The sequence below is a fragment of the Cavia porcellus genome, unplaced genomic scaffold (genome assembly GCF_034190915.1).
Source record: "Cavia porcellus strain 051 isolate PalLab524CR breed Dunkin Hartley unplaced genomic scaffold, mCavPor4.1 scaffold_2, whole genome shotgun sequence".
NCBI lineage: Eukaryota > Metazoa > Chordata > Mammalia > Rodentia > Caviidae > Cavia > Cavia porcellus.
The window spans coordinates 109,703,649-109,728,722 of NW_026947485.1; the positions used below are offsets into that span (position 1 = coordinate 109,703,649).

A 25,074-nucleotide genomic window follows, 5' to 3' on the forward strand; every position below is an offset into this window, starting at 1 on the left:
CCATTTGTTCAGTATTGTTAGGGCCTCTCTCAGCCCCTCAGAGCTGGAAAGAGGCAAACCACGAGGGCTCCATTACCTATAAGAGTATTCTCAGTATCTGGCCAGGAAACCTGGTACAAAGCCACACTAGTTTTATTTGTTAAACTTTATTATAGTGACAACATGGTTATTTTTAATAATAAGCAGAGTGCTTACAGATATGAAGATGGCTCTGTCTCGTGCCAAGACCCCTTCCTTAGTGTTGCAGAGTGGGCCAGTCCAATTAGTCTTCCAGAATGTGTGTTTATCCAGCAGGTGTCATTATTTACCAGTTTAACAGCCATGAAGCTGTCTGTGCACTTGATGGTGAGTAAACAAGACGGAATGAAAACAGATTTAGGAGGGGCATAGTGACTGGAATGCAGTTTGGGGTCTTCCAAAGCCCAGCGACATTCTCCCAATCAGGTTTCCTAGCCCGCTGCATCCTCTGGAAACAGTCAGAACCTGCATTTTTAGTAATAACCCTGACTCAGAAGGCTAATAATCATCCCTTCAGTGTACAGTTCCCTGTGACCCCACCGTTCTCTCCTCTTCCCCTCTGCTCTCCGTTTTCTGGGCCCGGGATAGAGAATAGCATACACAGTACAGAGGCAGGTCAGGGATTCCTCCTGCCCAGTCCGCTGGTCTTTAGAGACTCGGCATATCTAGGAGAGAAATAGGGGGAGACGGGGAGGTTGCACGGGGGTGCCTAGTAGGGGTGAAGCGGGAAAGGAGCTCCTGGCCCATCCCCCACTCTTCTTCACTCTGCAGGATGCAGGGGCAAGGAGAGACAGAGGGCTCCAGCCCGGCGTTCCCAGGGCGCCTTCAGATCCAGCCATTGCTGCTGAAGTCCAAGCGCAGTGCCTCCTCTTCAGCGGGGCTCAGCCCCTGCAGTGGGGCACGGCAGGGTCCCCCATAGTAGCCGAACCAGTCCATGGCTTTCTTCAGCCCTGGGATTCCGAAGCGCCGGGTCACCTAAAAAGCAAGGCCTGTGATAAGAGACGGCAGAAACCCCTGCTTATACCTACCCAGGTCCCAGACATCTGTCACTTACAGAAATCTGGGGTTTCTACTTCCACACCCCGTGAAAGAACTCTACCAAATCTGTAGCGCCCAGGATAGAATGAAATCCAGATTTACGGACCAGCAAGCAGGTCAGTAACGGTAAAGAACAAAATGTGAACTGAGGAAGGAACATGCGTGCGTCCTTGTTTTCAGGAGGAAAAATCCACTCCAACAGGAAATAGAGCGATTTTGCCATCAGGCCAGGGTGAAAGGGAGAAAGTTGTGGGTACTACAGCACCAAGTCTTTAGCCGGGCTCCCCGGAGCCTCTGCAGGACACTGCAAACTGGGAGACAGGAGCAGAGGTCTCTGGTGACCTCAGGCACGGCCCTTACCTCCCTGGCATCAGGGTCCCTCCCTGACCTGTTTAAACACTCTCCTTGGAAGAGCTGCATCACTGTCCAAATAAGTCTGGCTGTTTAACTGTGTGTTGTGTCATTACTTAAGCTAGTTTTCTTGCCAAAAAAGTGAGGGGATCAGACAACATGACATGTAAAATCTCGGCAAGTACAATGGAAGACCTAAAGCCACTAAAATTACATGTAGGATTTTACAGAATAAATGAAGGACCAGGTTCCTTTGTTTTTGGTACAGCAGCTGGTTATTTCATAGTGATCCAAAGTGTTGACGAGTATTTGGCTCTAAAAACTAGGAAAAAATCATTACTTAGTAAAGTGTAATTTTGAGAGAAGGCTAAACCTTAGAAATAGGACTTTATGAAGGGTAGAAATAATGAGGTAGCTTGGAGTAGGAAGTAGACTGAAAATCAGTAATGAACGACTAGAAACTATTCACTACTAGAGGCCATTAGGCTTTTTAAAACACTGATTGTTAAAATGTTTGGTTTTATTAGTATATGTTTACAGTACATAGTAATTGCATTCACATGGGAGGGAGTGAGCACATTACACAACTCATCTGAATTCTGTTTACTCCCCTTCCCCTTCCCTTGTCCCTTTCCTCCATCTCTTGTTCCCCTTCCACCAGTAAGCTCCAGCTTCATTCCTGGACTGGGTGTAAGTCATTACTTCTGAATCTCCTCCCTCACACGATATTCTAACACTTCGGCCTTTTTACCCCAGATCTCTAAGTTGGAAAGACCCATGGACGGGAAGGAAACCAAGTGGTACCTAGAGAAAAGCTGTGCCCACTGCAGGTTTCTGAACATCACTGGTACACCTCTCCCAGACCCTGAATGTTTTGGTGGTAAAGCCCAGAAAGTCCTAAATATAGCTGGAGGCTGGCTGGGTGGGAATCTGGAGGAAGAACATTGTGTTCAACAGGGCAGGGCATCAGAGTGACATCAAGTGGCTCTCGGGGTGTCTGAGCCTGAGCCCGGGCAGCAGCAAGGTGTTCCAGGCATTCCTGAGCGTGTGCCCACCCGGAGCTGGCACAGGAGGGCAAGCAAGGCATGCAGAGAGAGGCAGCATGGGGTAAAGCACAAGAGAGCTAAGACAGCAGGGAGGTTTCCTGTCCTCCCAGAAACAGCCCAAGCTGCTTGCCTATAAAATAGGGTTATAAAAGGCCAGGCATGGTGGCACACGTCTGTAATTCCAGCACTCAAGAGGCTGAGGCAGGAGGATTGCTGTGAGTTCAGGGTCTGGGAGAGGTGTACCAGTGATGTTTAGAAACCTGCAGTGGGCACAGCTTTTCTCTAGGTACCACTTGGTTTCCTTCCCTTCCATGGGTCTTTCCAACTTAGAGATCTGGGGTAAAAAGGCCGAAGTGTTAGAATATCGTGTGAGGGAGTAGATTCAGAAGTAATGACTTACACCCTGTGAGTTCAAGGCAAGCAGGGGCTACAAAGTGAGTTTAAGGCCAGCCTGAACTGCATAGAGAACCCTGCCTCAAAAAGACAGAGAGAGAGAGGCAAAAGTACACCAACCCATAGAGACCTCAAAAGAATCAGGTGAGGAAAACACCTCTAGCATTACACCAGTCCCTAGGGCTCTAAAAGCACCACCTCCTCTTGTCCTGCTGGGATATAGGTCCTGGGACCTTCTCCTTCACAGGTGGATGGAAACGGGGGAGCCAAGGCCCTGCCCTGTTAAATGGCCAGTGTTCAAAACCTCTTGTGCCCGTGGACTTAGCTGAAAGGCCCTCAATTCAGCAAGTTCTTACACGCTATTTATAGTGTCTAATCCCAGAAGATTCATGCTTCCCCTGCAGCTGTCCTTTCTCTAAAGCTGAGCTAATCTGCCCCTTTGAGATAGGATACAAGCTGTGAGGGGGCCCTAGTGCCCACCCCACCACTTTATCCAGACAAAGCACCATAGAAGAGCATCTGCATTGTTTATCCTGGGTCTGTGATGAAGCTAGCAGGTACTTGTCTTAGATCCACAATTTAAGGAGATTTTTTTAAAAACCGTTAATAATCAAGATAAAGAATGTCAATGCAATGTTTTTAAAATCAAAATTAATGTGAACAAACTGGACATAGTGGCTGTAATCCCATCACTTGGGAGGCTGAGGTGGGAGAATTGCCATAAATTCAAAACCAGCCTGGGATACGTTGTGAGTTCTAGGACATCCTGAACTATATAATGAGACCCTCTCTCTCTCTCTCTCACACACACACACACACACACACACACACACACACACAAACACACACACACAAAGATTAATGCAAGCAAATCCACGATGAACAATTTTTAAAACATCATTCAACAGAGTCCCACCCTACCTTATTACAGCCTGAGTCAACAGTTAACATGTGTATCCCTACATATGTGGCTTTTTGCATTTTTAAAAAATTCTTCCTAGATGTATATTTGTATATTTTGGGGAAAAAATATTTTAAATGAGTTTGCTACCATTAAAGCCAAGAAAGTAAATTAATATAGATAATGTTTTGAGTATATATAAAAGCCTTAAACCTAAAATAATACTGAAGTTTTTTGTTGTTGTGAGTGTTTTGTTTTTGTAGGACTGGGGATTGAGCATAGAGCCTTCACACTGAGCCATATCCCCAACCCTTTTAAAAACTTTCGTTTTGGGGGCCGGGGATTTAGCTCAGTGGCATAAGCACTTGCCTGACAAGCACAGTTTGATCCCCATGAGAGAGAGAGAGAAAGAGCCGGACATGGTATCATACACCTGTACTCCAAGCACTTGGGAGGCTGAGTCATAGCAAGACCCTGTCTCAAAAAAACAACAAAAAAAAAAAAAAGGAAGAGACCAATATTCCTCATGAATGCAAAGCACAAAAATCATTAATAAAACATTAGCAAATAAAATTCAGCAACCCATCAAAAGAATGACATGCCATGACTAATGAAATTTTTCCAGGAAAGCAAATATGTGTCAAATACTTGAAAATTAATATAATCCACCATATTAACAAGGTAAAGAAGAAAGCCACATGATCATATCTATCAATACAGAAAAACATTTGACAAAATTCAACACCAATTTGTAACTTTTAAAACTTCAGAATCTAAGAACAGATTGCTCAACTTGATAAAAAGCATTTACAAAACTAAAAGCTAGAAATAGACGTATGATATGATTGCCTATATAGGAACCCCAAGAAATATATAAAAAAGAACTACAATGAGTAAGTCAGTTCAGTAAAGACAGGATGTAAGACAGACATGCAAAAAAAAAAAAAATCAGTTGTGATCCAGGTATGGTAGGCAGAAGCAGGTGGATCTTAAATTCAAATCCAACCTGGACTAAACAGCAACACTGTCTCAAAAAAGAATCAATTGAGTGTTAAATACTAGCAATGGTAGTTAGGGGATTTCATATGGATAATGAAATTAAAAGTATAATCAATCACCCAAAAAACATGAACTCTTTAGGTATACATTTCTCAAACAGATATTTACCAAAAACTACAAAATACTGAAGAAATTTTTCTAAAAAGTGATCTAAATAAATAGACCTTCCCTGAGCAAGGGTTGGAAGAGGACATAGCAAAGATGTCAATCAACTCTATACCAGTTGAACACAGTTCCTATTAAAGTCCAGCAAAATATTTGTGTACAGAAAGATTATTCTGAAATGTATATGGAAGGCAAGAAATTAGATCAACTAACAATTTTGAGGGAAAAGAAATTTTTCTTTTAAGACTTTTATGTTACTAAAACAATCAAGTCTGTGGCATTGTGGAGGAATATATATACAGATCAATGAAAAGAAAAGTGAATTCAGAAATAGGTCCACAAAACTATGTCCCACACATTTTTGACAAAGGTGCAAAAGAAAGACAGCTTTTTCAACAAATGTTGATAGGCACACATCTAAAAAATGACAAAAGTATTACACTTTATATAAAAATTAACTCAAGATGGATAACAAGTGTGCAGAATACAAAACTATAAAACTTTAAGGAAAAATGTAAATTTTCATAATCTAGTGCTAAGCAAAGAATTGTTAGATTTGATACTAAAAGCATCATTCATAAAGAAAATAATGATAACCCAGGTGTTGTGGCTAATGTTGTAATCTTAGCACTGTCAGCTGAGACAGGAGGATCATTGCAAGTTCAAGATCAGCCTGGGCTACAATGAGCTCAATGCCAGCCTGAACTGTATAACGAGACCTGATCTCAAAAAGATAAACACATAAATAAATTAATTAATAATAATGATGGGGCCAGAGGGATTAGTTCAGCAGCGTAAGCACCTGCCCTGCAAGTGCAAGGTCATGAGTTCAATTTCCAATACTAAAAACAATAATAATAATAATAATAAACTGAACTTCATCAAAGCTTGAAACTTTTGCTTGGTAAAGAGAATAAAAAGATAAATGTGGACCAGGAAAAAATATAAATCACATATCCTACAAAGTACTAGTATTGAGAAGATATGAAGAACTTTATTTTTTTTAGATTTTTTCGACAGGGTCTTGCTCTAATTCAGGCTGGTCTTGAACTCACTATGTAGCCCAGGCTGGCTTCACACTCATACTGATCTTCTTGCCTAGCTTCCCAAGTGCTAGGCATTTGCCACCATGCCTGGTTGAAGAACTTTCAAAATTCAGCATTAAAAAAGCAACCCAATTAGAAAATGGTCAAGGGAAAGAGTAGCCCATTGAAGCTGTTCCTCACAGTGTAGCTCAGTTGTAAAATACAAGTTTAACTTGTGCAAGGTCATGGGGTGGATCCCCCAACACCAAAAGAAAGAAAACAGAGAAAGAAAGAAGAATCACCCAATGTGGTGGCACATTCCTGTAAACATAGCACTCAAGAGGCTGAGGCAGGAGGATCACTGAGTTTGGGGCCAGCCTGAGCTACCGAGTGAGTTCAAGGCCAGCCTGAACTGCAGAGTGAAACCCTGTCTCCAAAAAAATAAGAAGAATCAGGAGGAGGAGGAGGAGGAGGAGAAGGAGGAGAAAGAAGGGAGGGAGGGAGGGAGGGGGGGAGAGAGAGAGAGAGAGAGAGAGAGAGAGAGGAAGAAGAGGAAGAAGGAGGAGGAGGAGGAGGAGGAGGAGGAGGAGGAGGAGGAGGAGGAGGAGGAGGAGAAGGAGAAGGAGAAGGAGAAGGAGAAGGAGAAGGAGAAGGAGAAGGAGAAGGAGAAGGAGAAGGAGAAGGAGAAGGAGAAGGAGAAGGAGAAGGAGAAGGAGAAGGAGAAGGAGAAGGAGAAGAGAATGGTCCTGAATTAGAGGCCAGAAGTTTTCTGAAGCTGTTGGTTTCAAGGTGTTATCTTTCTGTCGTCTGTTGGCCATTTAAGAACTTTAAAATGCAATGGTCAATTCATTAGAAAGAAACAACCTCCCCACCGCCCCGGCTTCATGAGCTCCCCACCGCAGCCCAGAGGAGAGAAATCCACAGGCCAGGGTCCCACCACCACCAGGGAATATCAATAAGCAGCTACTCAGCACCTCTCCGCCACTGGGGAAAGCTTGGATCAGAGTAACCCAATTACCTAGCCCAATTCTCTGCACTGGGGACGGGCAGCCAATGCAGGAAACGCCTTGGACTCAGCAACCCAGGAAAATGTGAGAGGAAGGAGCAGAGTGCAATCTCAGATCCCCAGCCCATGCAGAACAAGTCCAGAGACACAGACACAAAAGCAATTAGGAGTAACAGGCCTGAAATTTCTGAAACAATAGCAACTGAAGTAAGGAGATGTTGCTTACACTGTTTAATGTATCATCTGACTATGTCTGTATTCTGAGCATCTGTTTAGAGGACAACAATGTGTATTACAGTCACTGTGGTTGATTTCCTACTGTCCTGTTTTTGAAATTCAATATCATTCCCATTGTTTTATTTTATTGTTTTGTTTTATTCTCTTTAAAATAGAAATAAAAGAAAGAAAAAATGGGCAGGAGACTTAGAAAGATATTTGAGAGAAGAGGATGTGACAAATTAACACATTAAAAATCTGTTCAATATTAGCCATCAGGGAAATGCAAATTTAAATCACAATGAATTATTACTATATACCTGTCAAAATGGCTACAATTTTTTAAAAAAGGAATAGCACAAAATGCTGGTAGGGATATAGACACTGAATCATATATATGTTTACATCGGTGTAAATATAGAATGGTACATCCACTCTGGAAAAGAAATTCAGCAGTTTCTTAAAAAGTTAAACATCCTGGGTGTGGTGCAGCCTGCCTGTAATCCCAGTACCTGGGAGGCAGGGGCAGGAGCTGGAGGTCAGTCTGGGCTACATAGTGAGTTCAAGACCAGCCTGAACTACACAGGAAGACCTCTCTCAAAAAGCTAAACATGCAGCACCATACTACCCATAATTACACTGCTAGTATTCATCCCAGGAAAAGCATAGTCACACAAAAACTGTACATAAATATTCATGGCAGGGGTTTCTTATTGTTGTTCTTTGTATTTGTTTTTTGTTTTTTCATACCAGGGATCCAACTTAGGACCTTGCTCTTGCCAGGCAGGTGCTGTGTTGCTAAGCTATATCCCTGGCCATGGCAGCTTTCAATAGCCAAAGATGGGAAGGAACCCAGCTCCACTTCAATGGGTAAGTGGTAAACAGGTGTGTAGCAGTCCGTGGACTATTACTGAGTAACTGAAAGGAATCAATTATTTTTGGTACTGGGAATTGCACTCACAACCTCACACTTGTCAGCCAGGCACTGTGCCACTGAGCTGTATCCCTGGCAAGAGTTACAATTGGTCATACAACCTATATCAATTTCTGGAGGATTATGCCGAGTGAAAACAAGCAAATCCCCAAAAGTTACATATGTTTCCAGATAGTATAGTCTTGAACTGACCAAATTATAAAAATGGTGAACACATTTGGATTACCAGGAGTTCAGGTGGTGGAAATAGGGCTGAGTAGGTGTGGTTAGAGGAGGATAACATGAAGGATCTTATGGTGATGACAGTAACATATATTTTGACTATATTGTAGGATATAGTTATCCTATATCCTATCCAATATAGTAAAAATATTCCATAGATGTACTGTATTAAATGCTACCACTGGGGGAAATTAATAAATTAATCACAACTACATATGAATCTACAATTTATTTCCAGACAACAAATATAATATATATTTTTTGGTCTGTTTGCCTCAGACTTCAAAATGGCTTTTTAGTTTGTTTGTTTGGTACTGGGGATCAAACTCAGGACCTCGGGCTTGCAAGGCAGGAGCTTAAGCCACTGAGCTAAATCCCCAGCCCTAAAATGGCTTTAACTCAGGTATGGTGGTACATACTTGCCATCTGGCACTCAGGAGTGTGAGACAGGATGATTGTTGCGAATTTGAGGCCAGCCTGGGCTGCATAGTGAACTCTGTCTCAAAAAGACAAAAAAAAAAAAAAAAAAAGAAGGAAAGAAAAGGAAGGAAAGCAGGAAGGGAGGGAGGGATGTAGGGAGGGAGGGGCTCTGCTTTGAAAAGGATTCCAGTTGCTTTTGCTCTCTTTTGTCTTCCCTGTTCCAGATTGGGGATGAGACCCAGGCCTCACACCCGACCACAGGCACGGTACTACTGAGTTGTATCCCCAGTCAGCATTCTGTCTTCTTGTCCTTGACTTGCCCAACACAGAACTGAAGTCATGGTTTGACTGCAGCATAGATTATCTGAAGAAACAGCTGTGCTGGAAAAGCGGGCCCTGAGTATCTTCAGCCTCCAATGTCTCCTAATTGTTGTGATTTTCAGAATCTGGCTCCTGGAGAGCTGATTTAAAAGGCCCACGGTTCCCTCTCACTAGGCAGTCATCTCTGAGTCCTGTTTTAGGATTGCTGCCTATGTCACCATCACTTGTTTCAGTGCAAAAAGGCCAGTGCTTTATTCCCCCAAGGATTCTAATTCATACCTAAACTGGAGGAACAAACAACTGAGCTACACTTTATTTGCAGCCAGGGTTTTCCCGGGGAGGTACAAAGAGCTCCTCTTTGAACTGTCTCAAAAAGACAAAAAAAAAAAAAAAAAAAGAAAGAAAGAAAGAAAGAAAAGGAAGGAAGCAGGTGCGCTGAGATGCACTCTAAGAGAACTTTGTGAAAGGGGAGAAGGCACAGTGCAGGCCCACCAGCCCAGGCTCCCACTCCTGCGCAGGCACAGAGCCCCTCCCCAGATGCCCGGGGGAGCTCACCGCAGTGTTAGGCTCGATGAGGCGGAGCTGCAGCTTGCGGGCTTCCTCCCACTGCCCAGTGAGGCAGAGTCGCTCTAGCTGGCACACCTGGGCTCCCAGCACGTTGGCCAGGCCACACACGCCCCCCACAGCTCCTGCCCAAAATAAAATACAGAGAATTAGCCAGAGCCACTTCCCACAGACAATCCCAAACCCTGGTACCTGAACCTCTTCATCCTGGGACATAGGATGTGAATTTCTGTACCACTGTTGGCCACGGCAAAGCCATGCTCTGTGAACCCACGCCCACACTTCCAGAGAGAAAAACATGCTTACTTGTTCAAAATAGAATCTCCTGGGCCACATGGTCTGTGAAGAGCAGGGACATGAGGCCAAACGGCCTCCTCTACCCTTCCAGACAAAGGTCCTGCCTGCCCGACATCTCCATGTTTTTCCAGCAGCCCCCTGACTTATTAGTTCTGGAAGGGTCTGGAGTAACTGTGAGCTTGTGCTCTCCTGAAACCTTTTCCCCTAGGGGAATTCACCCCGAGACAGTGATAGGGGTAGCAGTGAGGAAGAGGAGTGGAGAGAGCTCTGGGCACCAGATCAGAGACTGGGCTATTCCTCCTACTGGCTGCATCACATTGGACAAGTCCCAGGCTTGCATGTCCCCTGTTCCCCATCTGAGTAGTGAAAATGTGTTGGTTGTAAACTTGGAAACCTCAGGTGTCTCTGCCAGCCTTTGAGTGTGACTCCAAGAGTAGTTGGAGTGACCGTAAGTACAGTGGCCTTGGGGCTGGAAAGAGAGTGGACAATTTGGGATGAGCAAACAGGGCTCGGTTTATAGAACACCTACCATGCAGCAGGCACTGTGGCACACACAGGACTGGTGCACTCTGATCCTCATAGTGCCTCTTCAGGCTCAGAGAGGCCGTGTGCATTGCCCCATGTGACTCAGCGGGTAAATGGGGAAACAGATTCCAATTCAGATAGCCCCATCTCCAGAGCCTGTGCTCTTCCCATCCACCCCACTCTAAAAGAGGGGGAAAGGGGTCCCAGTGTTTTTTTCCTGCACTTTAGAGACTGCAACATGGCAAAAAGGGTATGCACAAAGAACTATGTACAAGGCAAAGTCTACAGGGAACACATGAACTAGTGTTGTCCTCTGAGATATAGTAAGTTGCCAACTTTCAAATGAGTTCTGCTCAGGGAGAATGTTCGTAAATCAGATCCATGAATAATCTGATGAAGGGAGGTTTACACAGCACACCTGTGACTCTTACACAGTGTGCCTGTGAGCCTCACACAGTACCCCTGTGAGCCTCACCCAGCACCCTTGTGAGCCTGACGCAGTGTGCCTGTGAGCCTCACGAAGTACCCCTGTGAGCCTCACCCAGTACCCCTGTGAGCCTCACCCAGTACCCCTCTGATCCTTACACAGTACACCTGTGAGCCTCACACAGTGCCCCTGTGAGCCTCATGCAGTGTCCCTGTGAGCCTCACACAGTGTGCCTGTGAGTCTTACACAGTATCTGGGAAAGTTTACCACTTGACTATTTTAAGTCAGAGACTTACTATAAAAGTCACTGGAAGCTAAAGTCCCTGAGGTTTTGGCTGAAGGGAGCAGATGCTGCCCTCCATTTTCCTCCCCCAGGGTTCAAATACCACTTGCACCCACGGACCTTGACCCAAAATAGGTGAGAGCAGCTGGTATAAGTGACATTCCTAGGATCCCTGGAGTGGAATAGAATTTGATCAAGGCAACTGAAGGTCCCAGGCCCAGACCTGCAGGTCTAACAGTGCATTCTAGATTGGGATTCGAGGTAAAGTAGGGTACAATTCTGACCTTGAGGGGAGGCCTCAAGATCTTTTTCCCTCGAGACCAAGTCTCACCATGTATCTCAGATTGCCCTTAAATTCTCTGTGTAGCCCAGACTATATAACAATCTTCGTGCTTAGCCTTCCATGTGTTGAGATTACAGACATGTGCCATCCACCTGGCCTAGAGGAGCTACACTTTTTCGCCCATAGTACTGGGAATTTAGCTCAGGGCCTTCACACTGTACTACATCCCCATCTACTTTTTGAAACAAAGTTTCATTAAGTCATTAAGTCTCCCAGGTAGGATCAAATTTGCAATATTTCTGCCTCAGTCAGAGGCATGTGCTGGATCACAGGTATGCACTCCCACCTCAGCTTGGAGGAGCTAAATTTTCATCTAACATGAACTTGGGGCTTAGAATAACCTGAAAACATTCCTACTACAGTTCATGAATTGTACATGGCCACACTCCTGACAACAAGGTTATTCACGAGTACCCAGTGTCAGGCAAGAAAGCAGGTGGGCAATTTTCTAGCTGTTCACATTCTGCAGACCTGGCCTTTCCAATCTCTCCCAATAAACCCAGCTGGCAGGGTGTATCTTGGCCACCCATGACAGTGGGAAGGGAGTTAGGTAACCTACCCAAGGCATAGCTGGCCAGCAAGAAGCCAGCAGATCCAGCCAGTACCCCAAAATCCTGATGCCTCGTCTTGTGAACAATCAGCGCGATTCTCGTCACCTGAAACAGCAAACATGCTGTGAGAGCCTGGCCCAGAGTCAGCCATTGGCCTGAACCGACAGCCCAGTTCCCAGGGACAGGGTCTCAAGTTCAGACAAAGCCCCAGAGAGCCTGCTCCACAGAGAGAAGCCAGGACCAACCCTGGTCCCAGAGCTACTCTGAAGCAGGTAACTAACACACTGGGGTCCAGAGGAGGAGGAGGAGGAGGAGGAGGAGGAGGAGGAAGGCATCCCAGCCTGGGAGCAGCTGCCACTCACATCGCCACCACTGTCCTTCATGCCCACAATATTTGGGTGTTGAGCAAGTGTGACCACTGCATCCACAGGCAGGTCCAGTCCTGTGTTGGCTGGGACGCTGTACAGCACCACAGGAATTGGAGAGAGATCAGCAACCTGAGGGGCACAGAGAGAAAGGAGGAGATGGCAGTCACCCCAGACCCTCAGAGCTGCAGGCATGGCCCCAGCAGGTCACGCGCCGCTGTCTGAACAGTTCTGAACCTGACCTGCCAGTGCTGTAGAAACTGACTGCAGCTACTGTAGAATGGTGGAGAATATCTACTGAGTACTCTCTACAAAATCCGTTGTGCTCCAGATCTCATTTAAACCTCAAGAACCATCATCCTCCCATTTTAGAAGGGAAGGAAACAGTGACACAGTGGTCCAGTTTTATACCACTAGTGTACGGTAGCTGCTCTTCACTGGAAGTGGGCTCACCACTCCACCCCTAGCTTCTCTCATCTCCTCTCGCTCCCAGGCCTCTGACTGCGCCCCACCCCGTATCCACCTTGCTGTAGTGGTGAATGAGAGCAGCGCTGTTCATGCGGCCGCGGTAGTAGAAAGGAGTCACCACCATGGCAGCATCAGCCCCGGCCTGCGCCATGCTGACAGTCATCTCCACGGTGGCTTGAGTGGCTTCAGGAGGAAGAGCAGGGGGAAGTGTCATTGTGAGCCAAATCTTTGGGGTGAGCAAAGGGAGCCTCAGAGAGTCCCAAGAAAGGCAGAACAAGCAGACAGAACCCAACCCCAGAGCTGAGGAGCCTGGACCCACAGCCCAGCCGATCCCGAGCCCAGGCATTCAGGCCTCACACTCGCAGCCGGAGCCTGCTAACAGGAGCTTGTCCTTGGGCACGACCTGGCGCACTCGGCTCACCACCTCCAGTCGCTCGCCGCTGGTCAGGAAGGGGAACTCTCCAGTGGAGCCTTGGACCACGAAGCCTGCAACAGAGGGCCCATCTCAGAGACTGATGCCCTCCTACCAGGACATGGGTTTACACTCACCGCATTTCTACCTCCCCATCACAGCTTTCCACAGCTTTCTTCCTCAGCCCTGTCTTCATACAGGCAGAACGTTTTTACCAGGTGTATGACAGTCTCCTTAATAGTTTTTCTTTGTGAAAAAATTTCCCCCCAGTACTGGGAGTTAAACTCAAGGCCTCACCCATGCTAGGCAAATGCTCTACCACTGAGCTACATCCCCAGCCTTTTTATTTTATAAGGCAGGATTGGCTAGGTTGCCCAGGCTAGCCTTGAACTTGCCATCCTCCTGCCTCAACCTCCCCAGTCATGGAGACTACAGCCACGTGCCACCATGGTGAGCTGTTTTTGTGTGATGAAACATTTTAACCATATCAAAAAGAATAGTCGGTGAAATCATCCACAACTGGGTACCCAGTACTTATGGCAAGCCTAATCCTGATCACCTGTCTCTTTCCTCTCCTTATCCTGAGTCAGGGATTTATGGTTTCCATTCCTGTCTTCATATGCTTACGGGTCCATGAACATACACAAACTTTGGTAATTTTAAACTTTGTAGAAGTAGAACAAGCCTCACATAACTTTCTGCAGTTCTATGTTTTCATTTCATGTCATGTTTTGAGCTTTGTCCACACAGCACATGTAGCTATGACTCATTCATTTTAATCACTGTATATCGTTTGATTATATGGTTAGACCACAATTCATTTTTCATTCTATTGTGGAGAGCGCTTGGAATATTTGCTTCTTTTGGCTGCTGAAAACAGTGCAAAAACAATTTTTGCATACATCCAAGAATTTCTCTAGTATTTGCCAGGTGTGTAGTTGCTGTGCCGTGTCTTTGTGAATTCTCACAGGCACCACGCTTCCAAGCCAGCGTATACAGTAGCAGCAGCAGAGGCCATCTGATAGGGTTTATCCATGCCAACTCTTCGGACTGTCAGAACTATTTTTTGCCAGTTTTCTGCATAAAAATAGATATCTCATTGTTTTATTTTGAATTATTTGTGGAACTTCCAACATTTTATTTCTGAGACCCAAAGAATTTATATTCTTTTTTTTTTTTTTTTTTTTTTGTCGTTTTCATTTTTATTGGTACCGGGGATCGAACTCACGACCGCCTGCTTGCAAGGCAGGTGCTTATGCTGCTGAGCTAAATGCCCAGCCCTAGAATTTATATTCTTCAGCTGAGCCCAAAAGAATGTTAGAATTACTTCCTGAGTTGTTCTATTTAACTTCTTTTTCTGCTCTCTGCTCTATTCCAATTTTTATAAAACTGAAGTAGTGGGGCTGGGGATTTAGCTCAGCGGCATAAGCACCTGCCTTGCAAGCAGGCAGTCGTGAGTTCGATCCCTGGTACCGATAAAAAGGAAAAAGACAAAAAAAAAAAAAAACAACACTGAAGTAGTTTGCAAATACTCGCACAATCAGATTAATTAAATATAAAGATGTTTGGGAGAAGAAAAAGAGAAAAGAAAACTGGGCATACAAAATCCCTGCCACATGGTTATGAGAGATGAGCCAGGAATATGATGTGGAGTTTCCCAGAATTTGAAGCTAAAATGGAAATGTGGTCAGCTAACAGATATGTAGAACCTAAAAGATAAAAGGAAAGCAGCTGCCCTGGCACAGACCAAGAGAAATTGTTCCTGTGAGTCACTCCTAAGGGGACACAGTGTGATATAGACTCAGCTACATACCACGAGCCATGCTGTTACCACATCAAGTAGATTCTGCTGAGTGGGTTGCCAGGTTATCACTCATAGCTAGCCATTTTCCCCCTCTCTTTCTTTCAAGTGTTTTGCCTTAATAATATAGCAAGCAGCGTCGTGAGGCAAAGAGCTTCTGGGTTCCACTGGATCACGTCCTGAGGATTAGCTCCTTCATGTCAGGCTGGAAGCTGAAGGGGAAGAGGCTTCTGTGTGTTTCTACAGCAGACCTCAGAGCCTTCCCAGAAAAGGTTGAGGGCAATGATCTGGCCAGGATCAGACCAGTACCCTTGACCAAGGAGTTAGAGGTCAAACTCTTGCTAATTCTCTATACCAAAGCCAAAGCCATCTGCCACCCTGGAGTAGGGTGGACTTATGCCACAGTCCCTGACCCAGCTGCAGACATTCCCAAGTCACCTTGCATCCAGTGGTCAGTTCCAGAGGCTCCTGAGTCCCACAGATGGACCTGACCTCAAAGCAGGACCGAAGGATACGGCATTTGGGAGGTAGCAGCAGGCCCTGTACTCAAGGCTCCCATAGCAAGGCCCTCTCTCCTGTCCCTGGAAGGTCTGACCCCCAGGCTGAGGCAGAGAGGGGGGTACTCTAGGCTAGAACCTGGTACTTAATAATGTCAACTGTCATGAAGTCAGGAGAAGGTTCCAAGCCTTAAATGGGGAATAGCTGGTGCTGAAGGGGACCCTGGGGGAGGCCCTAACTCCTCCAGCCCCAGCTGAAAGATGATGCACTCTCATTTTGGAAGCTACTCTCATGCTGGCTACTCCAGAAAGCCAGGGTGGCTTGAGCAGGTCAGTGGGTGATGTACAAACATGATTCTACTATAATCAAAAGGAATCAGTTGTCCTTCATAACGAGTATCCCTCAGCTACAGTTCATCATCATTATTGCCTCTTCCAAGAAGTCTTCCAAGGATTTATCTACTAGACCTCTCTACTCTGACTTCCATTTCCTGTTCCCTGTACTTCTTGTTACCTCCTCGCATACTCAGAGGTCCTCAGAACCCTTCCATCCCATCCCCAACCCACTCCTCTGTAAGATTAGGCAAAATTTCTCCACCTGGCCTTTCTGTAAAATGACAAATTAGATCACATGGTCTCCAAAGTTGTCCCTGGCTCTAGATTCCACAATCACTTTTCTTCTGGCTTTTCCCTCTTCCCTTGGTCTGTCTCTTAATATTTTCTTTCCATCAGAACTGTCAGGGCTGGGAATAGAGCTCAGTGACAGTGTGCTAGCATAAAGGAGGCCTTGGGTCCCATCCCTGGGGCCACATGAAGAACAAACTTGTCAGTGTCCGCCCCCCCCCACGCCCACACACAGGGCCACTGACCTGAATCTGCATATTTGTCTATGCTGTCCCTTTCTGCCTGGCCTCCAGTGGAAGCTTTCGACAGGTATGAGAACACAGCCCTGCTCCTCTGGGCTCCACAGCATTTTCATCCAGTGTAGACCAGGCTAGGTATATGTTGACAATGTGTTGTATGAAAGAAATACTGTTGTACTTGAGAGGCTGAGACAAGAGAGTCACCAGAGTTCAAGATCCCCCTAAAATACATAGTTAGTTCAAGACCAGCCTGGACTACATAGCAAGACTCTATCTCAAAAAAAAAAAGACAACAAAAACATTGTCACAAATCTGGCCTGGAGCAGAACACTTTTTGCATAATGTAATTCCTAACCTCCCTCAGGGAAGAAATTTGCATTCCCAATAAAATGCTTAAGCAATTTTCTATTTTTTTCTTTTATTTATTTGTGTGTGTGTGTGTTTAACTTTAATAATAAAAAGGGTACAGGATAGAAAATTGATGTTTTACTTACATTGCATAACAAGCTTACCAAACATGGAAAATAAATTATAAAACAAACCACTTTACTTATTGTTTCTATAACTTTTTAAGTTCTCTTTCTGTCTCTTGAATTAGGCTGAGGTATAGTATACCGACAAATATAGTAAGGGGCAAACAAGAATAGTACCAAAGTAATAGATATCCAAAACCAAATACCATGGAAGGAAAAAAAACCAAACCATACAGTAGCCATTTCTCAGGTTACAACAGCAGGAGAGATGACTTCTAAATCATCGTCATTTTAGTGGTCTTTGTCAGCTTTGCCATGTTAACTTCTTAACACCATTCTTCATTTGTAAAATTCATGTCAAAAAAAGGAAAGGGGCTGGAGAAAGTCAGTTCATTCCAGTAAATTACCTCTCCAGTTCTCATGCACATGCCCATCAGCACAAAACTGGGAAGTAACACCTAAGACTAGGAGATTTGGTTTGAAGTTATAAAGCAAATTAAAATGGAAAAACACAAGAAAATAGAAGCAGTGGGGCTGATATGATGAATATTAATAGCTTGGAGCCTTGCTCTAGAAAGTCAGCCACCTTCCCCTTTGACTCAGGCCAGAATCTAGGGGCTCTTAACTGCTCTTAGCATTCAGTGTAACAGTGATCCAATTGTCTACTTTCTGATTAAAAAAAAAAAAATGTAGAGTGTATACTTGAGTTGCCTGCCTGGAGACCATTTTACTTACAGCCTAACTGTAATAAAACTTTAACATGTGCTCATAGTCTGAAAATGTTTTAGCTTTAACTTTGGAACTACTTTTAGACCTAAAGAAAAGTTGCAAAAATAAAATTTCTGTACATTCCTCATCAACATTTAACCTATTGTAAATGATCAAAACCAAAGAATTACCATGGATGTAATCAGATGCCAAGCTTTACCACTGTCTTTTTTGTCTAATGTAACATTCTTCCTGTGTAATTGATCCTATTTTTCCCAAATTTTTTATGAAGTATTTTAAATGTATAAATATATAAATTGAAATTTATATAGTCACTATAGTCACACCAGTAATGTTCCAAAAATTCAAATACCCCAAACCATGCTCAAAATCAATTTGTTTGGGTTTTTTATGGATTTATTCACACTTTGCAATGATTTGGGGGATCTGGGGTTTGAAAGACCAAGACTGGAAACTACCAGCAATTCTATAATAGATGCAAATGTTTAGGAATGTCTGTCTGCTGGGGATTTAGCTCAGTGGCACAGCGCCTGCTTGGCAAACATAAGGTCGTGGGTTTAATTCCTAGTACCAAAGAAATGTCTATGTCAGAGTCACTTTGAGTTAGGGCCTTGTAGTAGCTGTAACTAGTGATTCATAGTAGAGGTGGCAGTCTGGGGATGGGTCACCACTTGCCGCCAAAACACCTTCTTAGGATCCAGGAAAAGGAAATAGTGAAGAATCCTAGGCAGAAGAATTGTCGGAATGTGTGCAAAAAGGGCAAAGATAAACACGAGAGGCGGAGTGACCTGGTGTAAGCAATGGGAGGGAATTGGGGAACTCCATGGGCTTTGGAGTCAGGCGAAGCTATGATCTGCTCCCAGAAATAGCCTATCTTGGGCAAATTATGCCCCTGACCTCAGTAGCCTCATTTGTGAAATGGATATCACTTAACACTTAACACAGGACAGGGTATTATATAGTTTTAAAAACATTTTTTCTTTTTTTTTTTCTTTTAAAAGTCAAAACAGAAAAAGGATAGAAATAATACGTAATTTCCAAAAAAAAAAAAACCCAGTAAGAAACCAACACTAGATAATATATTGCATATTGCTATCTTAGAAGTAGTTGTTCAGGTAACAAAACCTAGGCATAAAAAGTGATCAATCAATCAAACAATGACAGCACAAAATATATGGAACACTTCACAGATTTGGATGTCATCCCTGCTCAGGAGCCATGCTAATCTGCTTTGTATGGTTCCAATTTTAGTATATGTGCTGCCAAAGCAAGACTTAAAAACATTTTTTAGAGTGTATCTTTTTAAAAAGCTCTCAAAAAAAAAAAAAAAAAAAAAAAGGAAGCTTCCAGTAACACTAGTAACACATAGCAGCAGCAGTGGCTGCAATCCCAACCTCAACAGCTGTGGATGCAGAGAACGGAGGCTCCGCCATGGATCCCAGGGATCCCAGGGGCCCCTGGGAAGCAGGCAGGGCAGGGAGAGAGATACAGCATGGGACATCATGGATTTGAGATGGCCTCAAGAGAACAGGTCCAAGTCCCCCCTGACTTCCTTATTCTACTCTGAAAACCTGTTCCTTAACCCTCTCCCCCAGTACCTGGCTGCTTCTTGCTTCCCTGGCAGCAGCAGGTGGTGGGTTGAGGGCTCCTGCAGGTGTCTCTCCCCAGCACCTGAGACTAAGTAGGGTGGGGAGAAGAGAAATGCGAGGTCAGAAGGGGCCATTTCATGGAGCCTGCAGATCAAGCACAGTGAAAAGACCCTGAGCCAAGACCCACATGCACTCAACTACTAGAGCAGTAACACTCTCCCTTCTCCCCTCCCAGGCCCAGGCTAGCCACAGAGCCCCTGGACTCAGAGTGAGGGAATACAAGGCTTTATTGGCCCATTCCAGACGTTGGGCATCAGTTTGGGGCGCTTGGCTGCTCCAGGGTCTGCCTCGTCTGTCTCCTCTCAGTGGGTCTCCAGGGCCTCAGGATTTGTCACAGCTGGTGCCTTCCCTCCAGCTCTTCCTCCAGCAGGGTCCATCCTCTGTGGAAGAGTCTACTCATGACCCCTGGGAAAGGGCCTGAGGAAGGAAGGATTCTGGCAACAGAGTCTCACCCTGGGCCGCACGAGTTTCCCCACAGAAGAGAAAACAGGCCTGCTTGTGTGGGCCAGCCCTGCTAGGGGGAGGGAGGTATGCTTCAGCAGCTTCAAGAATTAAACATCTGGCTGCTGCGGCTGGGCAGACTATGGCCCTGATGGCTCAGGTGCCCTGGGTGATTCTGCTGGCTCTGGTGGCCTGGATGAGTCTGGTGGCTTGGGTGGCTCATCTGACTCTGGTGGCTTTGGTGGCCTGTCTGGCTGGGATGACTCTGATGGCTCTGCTGGCCATAGAAAGTGCGTGTGTGGTTGGCACCAGCCACGATGTTTTCCCGCTGGGTGATAAAACTCCTTTTCAGCTTCATCTCCACCTCTTCTAGGGCCTTCAGCTCCTCTGGGCTGATGTCCCTGGAATCCAGGTGGCCTGAGCGCTGGTAAGCAGTGGCTCTCTGTAGCATGGAGTTAGCTACATGCTGCCCTTTGGTGTCAATGTCCTTGACGCAAGCAGTCACATCAGCCCATGTGGCCTCATGCATGGATGAGGGCTTTTCAGACTCCTTTTGGGTCTCTTTGGTCACGCTGGACCCAGACGTCTTCTGCCTGCTGGTGACAGATTCCTGGTGCAGACCTGTGCCCCACTGCCCATGCCTGGAGGTGACGGTCTCCACTTGGACTGTGGTGCTGGCTTTCCCATTTCCTCTCTCAGGCTGGTTGGCACTGCTGCTGGTGTAGGCATGGTTGTCAGAAGCCAGTTTCTCCTTCGACAGGCAGCTAAAGTGAGATTTGATCCAGTTTCCCTTTGCTTTGTGGGATTCTGGTGACTCAACTTGTGCAGACCCAGAGGTTATCTTATTTCTCTTCCTCTGAGCCCACAGCATGAGACCTCCACCTCCTAGCAAGAGGATGGTTCCCAGCACCACCTTGCATGGCGGTTGCTGGATGAACTCTAAGAAAGTCTCCAGGACCCTACGCTAGGCAGGCAGAGCGCACTGAGAGTCAGGGAGCCAGATGTTATGGCTCATGCTTGAAAGGGCAAGCTGTCCAAGTATGTCTGACCCCCAGGCCATTGCTGCATCTTCCCTGGCTTCCTCTGTTGCCTCAGCAATGAGCCCTATTGTGAGGAAGACAGTTGGGGGTGGGGTGAGGGGAGGCCACGCAGCCCTCAGCTCTAGCCTGGCAGTCACTGCCTCAGGCCTACATCTTGCCTCCCTGGCAGAGCACTGTCCTCAAGGTCAGTGGAAAACAGTTTCTCCCATCCTGATTTCCCTTTGGCTTTTGCTACTCGTCCTTATCTTCCAGTCTTTGGTTTTTCTTCCTCCCCCTTTGGCAACCCCAAGGGCAAGAGGATGCTGGGCCAGGCCGGCCCTGGCTGGGATGGCTTCCACTCTTGGCCTCCTGAGACTGGTATCTTCCTCCATCCAGGCACATGTCTGCCACCAGTTCAGCATATTCTACCCCACTTGTAACCTTCAGCCCATTACAGGACAGAGCCCAGAAGGAAAAGGGCTCAGGAAGGAGTCAGGTCTGGAGAAGCATGAAGTTATGGGAAGCATGGAAAGAGGCAAGCAGTGGACTGAAAAGCAGAGCAGATACAACAGAAGATTTCACGAGGTCCACGGTCTCTAGTGCCATTCCAGAGTGGTGTCTGCTGCCTCTTGCCTTGGTGGTGCATCTGCAAATTCAAAATGCACCTCATGGCAATGAGCACACAGTGCAGGGTGTGAGAAGGTAGCCGTACAGCTGGGCTTTCTCTGGGGGCTTGCATAAGCCTGAGTAATTCCCATGCATCTCAGCGAAAATATATGCCTGGCCTGCTCTACTTTTACCCTGAAGTCATCTAATATATTTTAAAAATGAAGCCAGGCATGGTAGTACATGCCTGTAATCCTAACACTTGGCAGGCTGAGGCAGGAGGATCACTACAAGTTCAAGGCCAGCCTGGGCTACATAGTGAGTTCAAGGCCAGCCTGGACTGCATAGTGAGACCCTGTCTCAAATAAATAAATAAATGCCAAAATAGGCTTTAAAAGTTGTGACATTTGAAACAAAACATCTCCTGTAACAGTAATGATTTTATTACCAGTAGATACAAAAACATTTGATCTTTAAAAAGAAATCATGGTCTATTCTTCATAGAAGTTGAACACTAGTTTAAATTTTTATGGACAACATCTCCTCTGTCTTGCTTGACTAGCTCTGTGGTTGTCTGCTACCTTCAGTAGGAAACAACAATTCAAAGTCCACCTCTGAGGTTATTTACAGGTCAGCTCAGGGCTGTTTATAGTTATAACCTTTTTTGGTTTGTTTTCTGAGCCAGGGTCTCACTAGGGATTCCAGGGTAGCCTCGAACTGGCCATGCAGCCCATGATACCTCAAACACACAATCCTCTTGCTTCAGCCTCAAAAGTGGTGGGATTAAGGTTTCTGGTTTCTGGTTATAACTTTTATTCAAGTACAAATTAACAGTGATTTTTTAAAAAGATTAAAAAGAGAGCTACACAGTTCCAGGCAGAAGCTTCCATAAGGCTCTGTGTTCACTCGTTTAGGTTCCCACCACTTCTTTAGAGGATTTTTTAAAATTTTTACTTCAATTACACATGCTTGCAGTACATAACAATTACATCCCTAAGAGAGCTAATATACATGCATAGCACATCTGAATTCCCTTTACTTCTCCTTCCCTCCCTCTTTCCAAGACATGTTCTTGTAGACACTTCTCAATACAAAATGTGACCACTGGACCTGTGGCCCCTGAGTATAGGCTGTAAGGTCCACTCTAGAACTGGATGAGAGGAATAGACTACAGAGCTGACATAGTTTGTGTCCACAGAGGGCCCATGGCAGGATGCCTGGCTCTGTGTCGTCTGTGGCTAGTACCCTGAAGACTCAGCTTGCTATTCAAAAATGAGGGAACCAGACAGGCAGGTTACATAATTTTTCAAGTCACTCTACCTGGCCAGCCAGGAGCCTTATCCAGATCCATGTCCAGGTCCTGGGCTATGTGTCCCACAAGACTACTTCCCTGATGTGTGGCTGAGAGAGGGATCAGACAAGTCAGAGACTCTGTGCCGAATCCCCAAAGCTGTACTCTGGAGCCCACCATGCCCACAGCGGAGAGGACTCACAGGATGGAAAGGAGAGAATCTAGAGAAGAGTCTCAGGGTTTCTAGGAATGCTCTGGGTGGCAGGCAGGTGCCAGAGACAAAATTTTCACACACAGTTCCTGACCCAGTGTATCCTGGGAGCTCAAACCTGAATCAGTCTTCTTTTTCTTTGCTTCAGGGAACCAGCCTCATCTAAACTGTAGGCCCTGTGAATAATCCATGGCAGACGTTACTCAGAGGGGACTTCCCTGCTCACTCTGAGTCTGCACAGGGACCTCACTGTCCCTGGGCAAGGGTCACATCATTTTTAGATTGAGGCTCAGTTGCACCACTGGTCACTGTCATGAAGTTGCTATGCCACATCACCAATCGCTCTGCTGTTTTAATTCTTATCACTATGGGAACCAATGCCGTCTCATGTACAGCACTCTATAACTCAGTGTGCTCTCGCTTGCAGCCTCTGATTTATCTCCCAGCCATTTCACAGTGTAACCCTTATTACTCCCATGCCTCAGATGAAGAAATTGAGGTTTAGAGAGATGATTCCACCCTAAGTCAGTGAAAGAGCTGTGATCAGACACCAGAGTCCACCATCTTAACTGCTACCCTGTACCATTAAAGTCACAGCCACATCATCCCAGAACTGGAAACACCAAATAATATTGTTGAGGTAGCTGGGTCCAGTGACTCAGCGGGGTGAGAGTCAGCAAGCAGAAAGAAACAATGTGAGCCATACCACCAGAGCCAGCTCAGATCTCAGCCCAGCGTGCTGGTCAGTCAGTGGTCTTGGACAGTGGCCCAGGCTCCCCTCCATGAGGTGGTACTATCAAGCACTGCTCATGGACTGCCTGGATTGCCATTTCCTGCTACCTTCATGCATTGCACCTGTGGCTGTGTGGCACGTCGGTGTCCCTGGCCTCAGCAAGGGAGAGGCCCATGTATAAAGAAGGAAATGAATCAGAGGAGCCAGTACGAGGACAAATTCTGCCAAGAAAAACCTTGTCCCAGAAGAAAGCATGCAAATGAGGCTTGGAGGATAGGGAGCCGAATGCTGGCTGCACAGCCACACGTGACTTCCTCTGATGCAGTCACACCAGCAGGAAGCCCTGCACACAAGGCTACAGCACCATTTTCCAGTGTGATCCCATAATAACTTTGGGAGCTCAGAAGGCACATTAGCCCATTGCAGCTGGTTAAACAAACAGAGACAGAAGAGTCTGGTCTGAGGTGCCAGCACCTGCGTGTCTTGCCTAGCCTCTGGTTCCCCTCCCACAGGGGACAGGCCTGCTTACCTCGAAAGGGAAAGGTACCCAGTTTGTGCAGGTTCTCCTCCAGTTTCCCATAATCCACCTCTGCGTTGGCAGTGAAGGGGGTGGTCACCGGGGGGTAGATGCCTGTGATGTTCACCTTCTTCCTCTCTCCCGAGGCCCAGCCCCTCGTGTTCCTAGACAAGCTCTTTCTCAGCCCCTGTCTCACAGAGGCCAACATTCGGGGACCCAGCATATCTCAGGCAGCCTGGGGCCTAGCTGGCTTATGTCCCCAGGTGAGGCTGAGTTTGAATTCCTTTCTATCCCGTTAATGATCAACGCATCTAGTTAAAAATTTGTAGTCTCCCAGACTTGTAAGCACTGGGGAGGCCTCAGCTGGGTGCTCCCAGGGTCACAAGCAAGACATACAGGCTCCAAAGAGCCCTTTTTCCTCTGGCATGCAGTTGAAGAAATGCCACAAGCCCATGTCCCTCTTGCTAGACCCAGGGATAGTTTCTGGGTGCCAACACTAAAGCACTTCTCTAGTCCAGCCTGGGCCCTCCTCCCACAATTCCCAGCCACAAACAAAGCTAGAGCCCTATCAGTTTCTAGGCTGCCCGGCGGCTGGGCGCGCAGCTGGCCTGGCCCTGTCCTGCAGGAAGGAGGGACTGCACAGGGAACAAGAAGCTACTTGTGAGACATGGCTGCTTCACATCCCTGCCAGGCTCCTCCTGCCAGAGCGGCCAAGAGTGAGGCTTGGGTTGGCTATACACAGCTCCACAGGACAGCAGTCATGGTGTGTGTGTGTGTGTGTGTGTGTGAATGTTACCAGGCTGACATGTGCAATGACCATACCTGGAACCTAGGATTTGGGAAGGTATAACAACACGGGGTGGCAGAGAAGAGACAAGGCCACAGTAGAGAAAGCAGCAGGGGTGGCTCAGAGAGGCCAAAGGGCTCCAAGCTGCTTTGTCCCCAAACCCACCT

The 25,074-nt window shown here is 46.1% G+C and overlaps 2 protein-coding genes, 1 non-coding gene and 1 pseudogene across 4 annotated transcripts; 1 reads left to right on the plus strand and 3 right to left on the minus strand.

Moving 5' to 3' along the window:
• Positions 1-130: 130 nt before the first annotated feature.
• On the minus strand, positions 131-24,658 carry Hoga1 (4-hydroxy-2-oxoglutarate aldolase 1). 2 transcript variants are annotated; one of them, XM_013143601.3, is made up of 8 exons: positions 24,133-24,658; positions 19,252-19,330; positions 13,236-13,364; positions 12,934-13,061; positions 12,408-12,542; positions 12,054-12,150; positions 9,611-9,744; positions 131-993 (listed from the first exon to the last, which is right to left on the minus strand). In XM_013143601.3, the coding sequence occupies exons 1-8, from the start codon at positions 24,181-24,183 to the stop codon at positions 844-846; spliced, it is 903 nt and encodes a 300-aa protein (XP_012999055.1). In that variant the 5' UTR covers positions 24,184-24,658; the 3' UTR covers positions 131-843. The 2 variants fall into 2 exon arrangements, with proteins under 2 accessions (XP_012999055.1, XP_003479822.1); XM_003479774.5 differs by lacking the exon at positions 19,252-19,330 and having other exon boundaries at positions 24,133-24,653.
• Positions 6,677-6,801, plus strand: LOC111754508 (small nucleolar RNA SNORA2/SNORA34 family; annotated as a pseudogene).
• Positions 18,822-18,924, minus strand: LOC111754542 (U6 spliceosomal RNA). The gene has a single exon (XR_002789219.1). It is a non-coding gene; the product is annotated as a U6 spliceosomal RNA (small nuclear RNA).
• On the minus strand, positions 19,345-24,113 carry CUNH10orf62 (chromosome unknown C10orf62 homolog). Its single transcript, XM_023561534.2, has one exon. The coding sequence runs from the start codon at positions 20,612-20,614 to the stop codon at positions 19,847-19,849; it is 768 nt and encodes a 255-aa protein (XP_023417302.1). The 5' UTR covers positions 20,615-24,113; the 3' UTR covers positions 19,345-19,846.
• Positions 24,659-25,074: the final 416 nt, after the last annotated feature.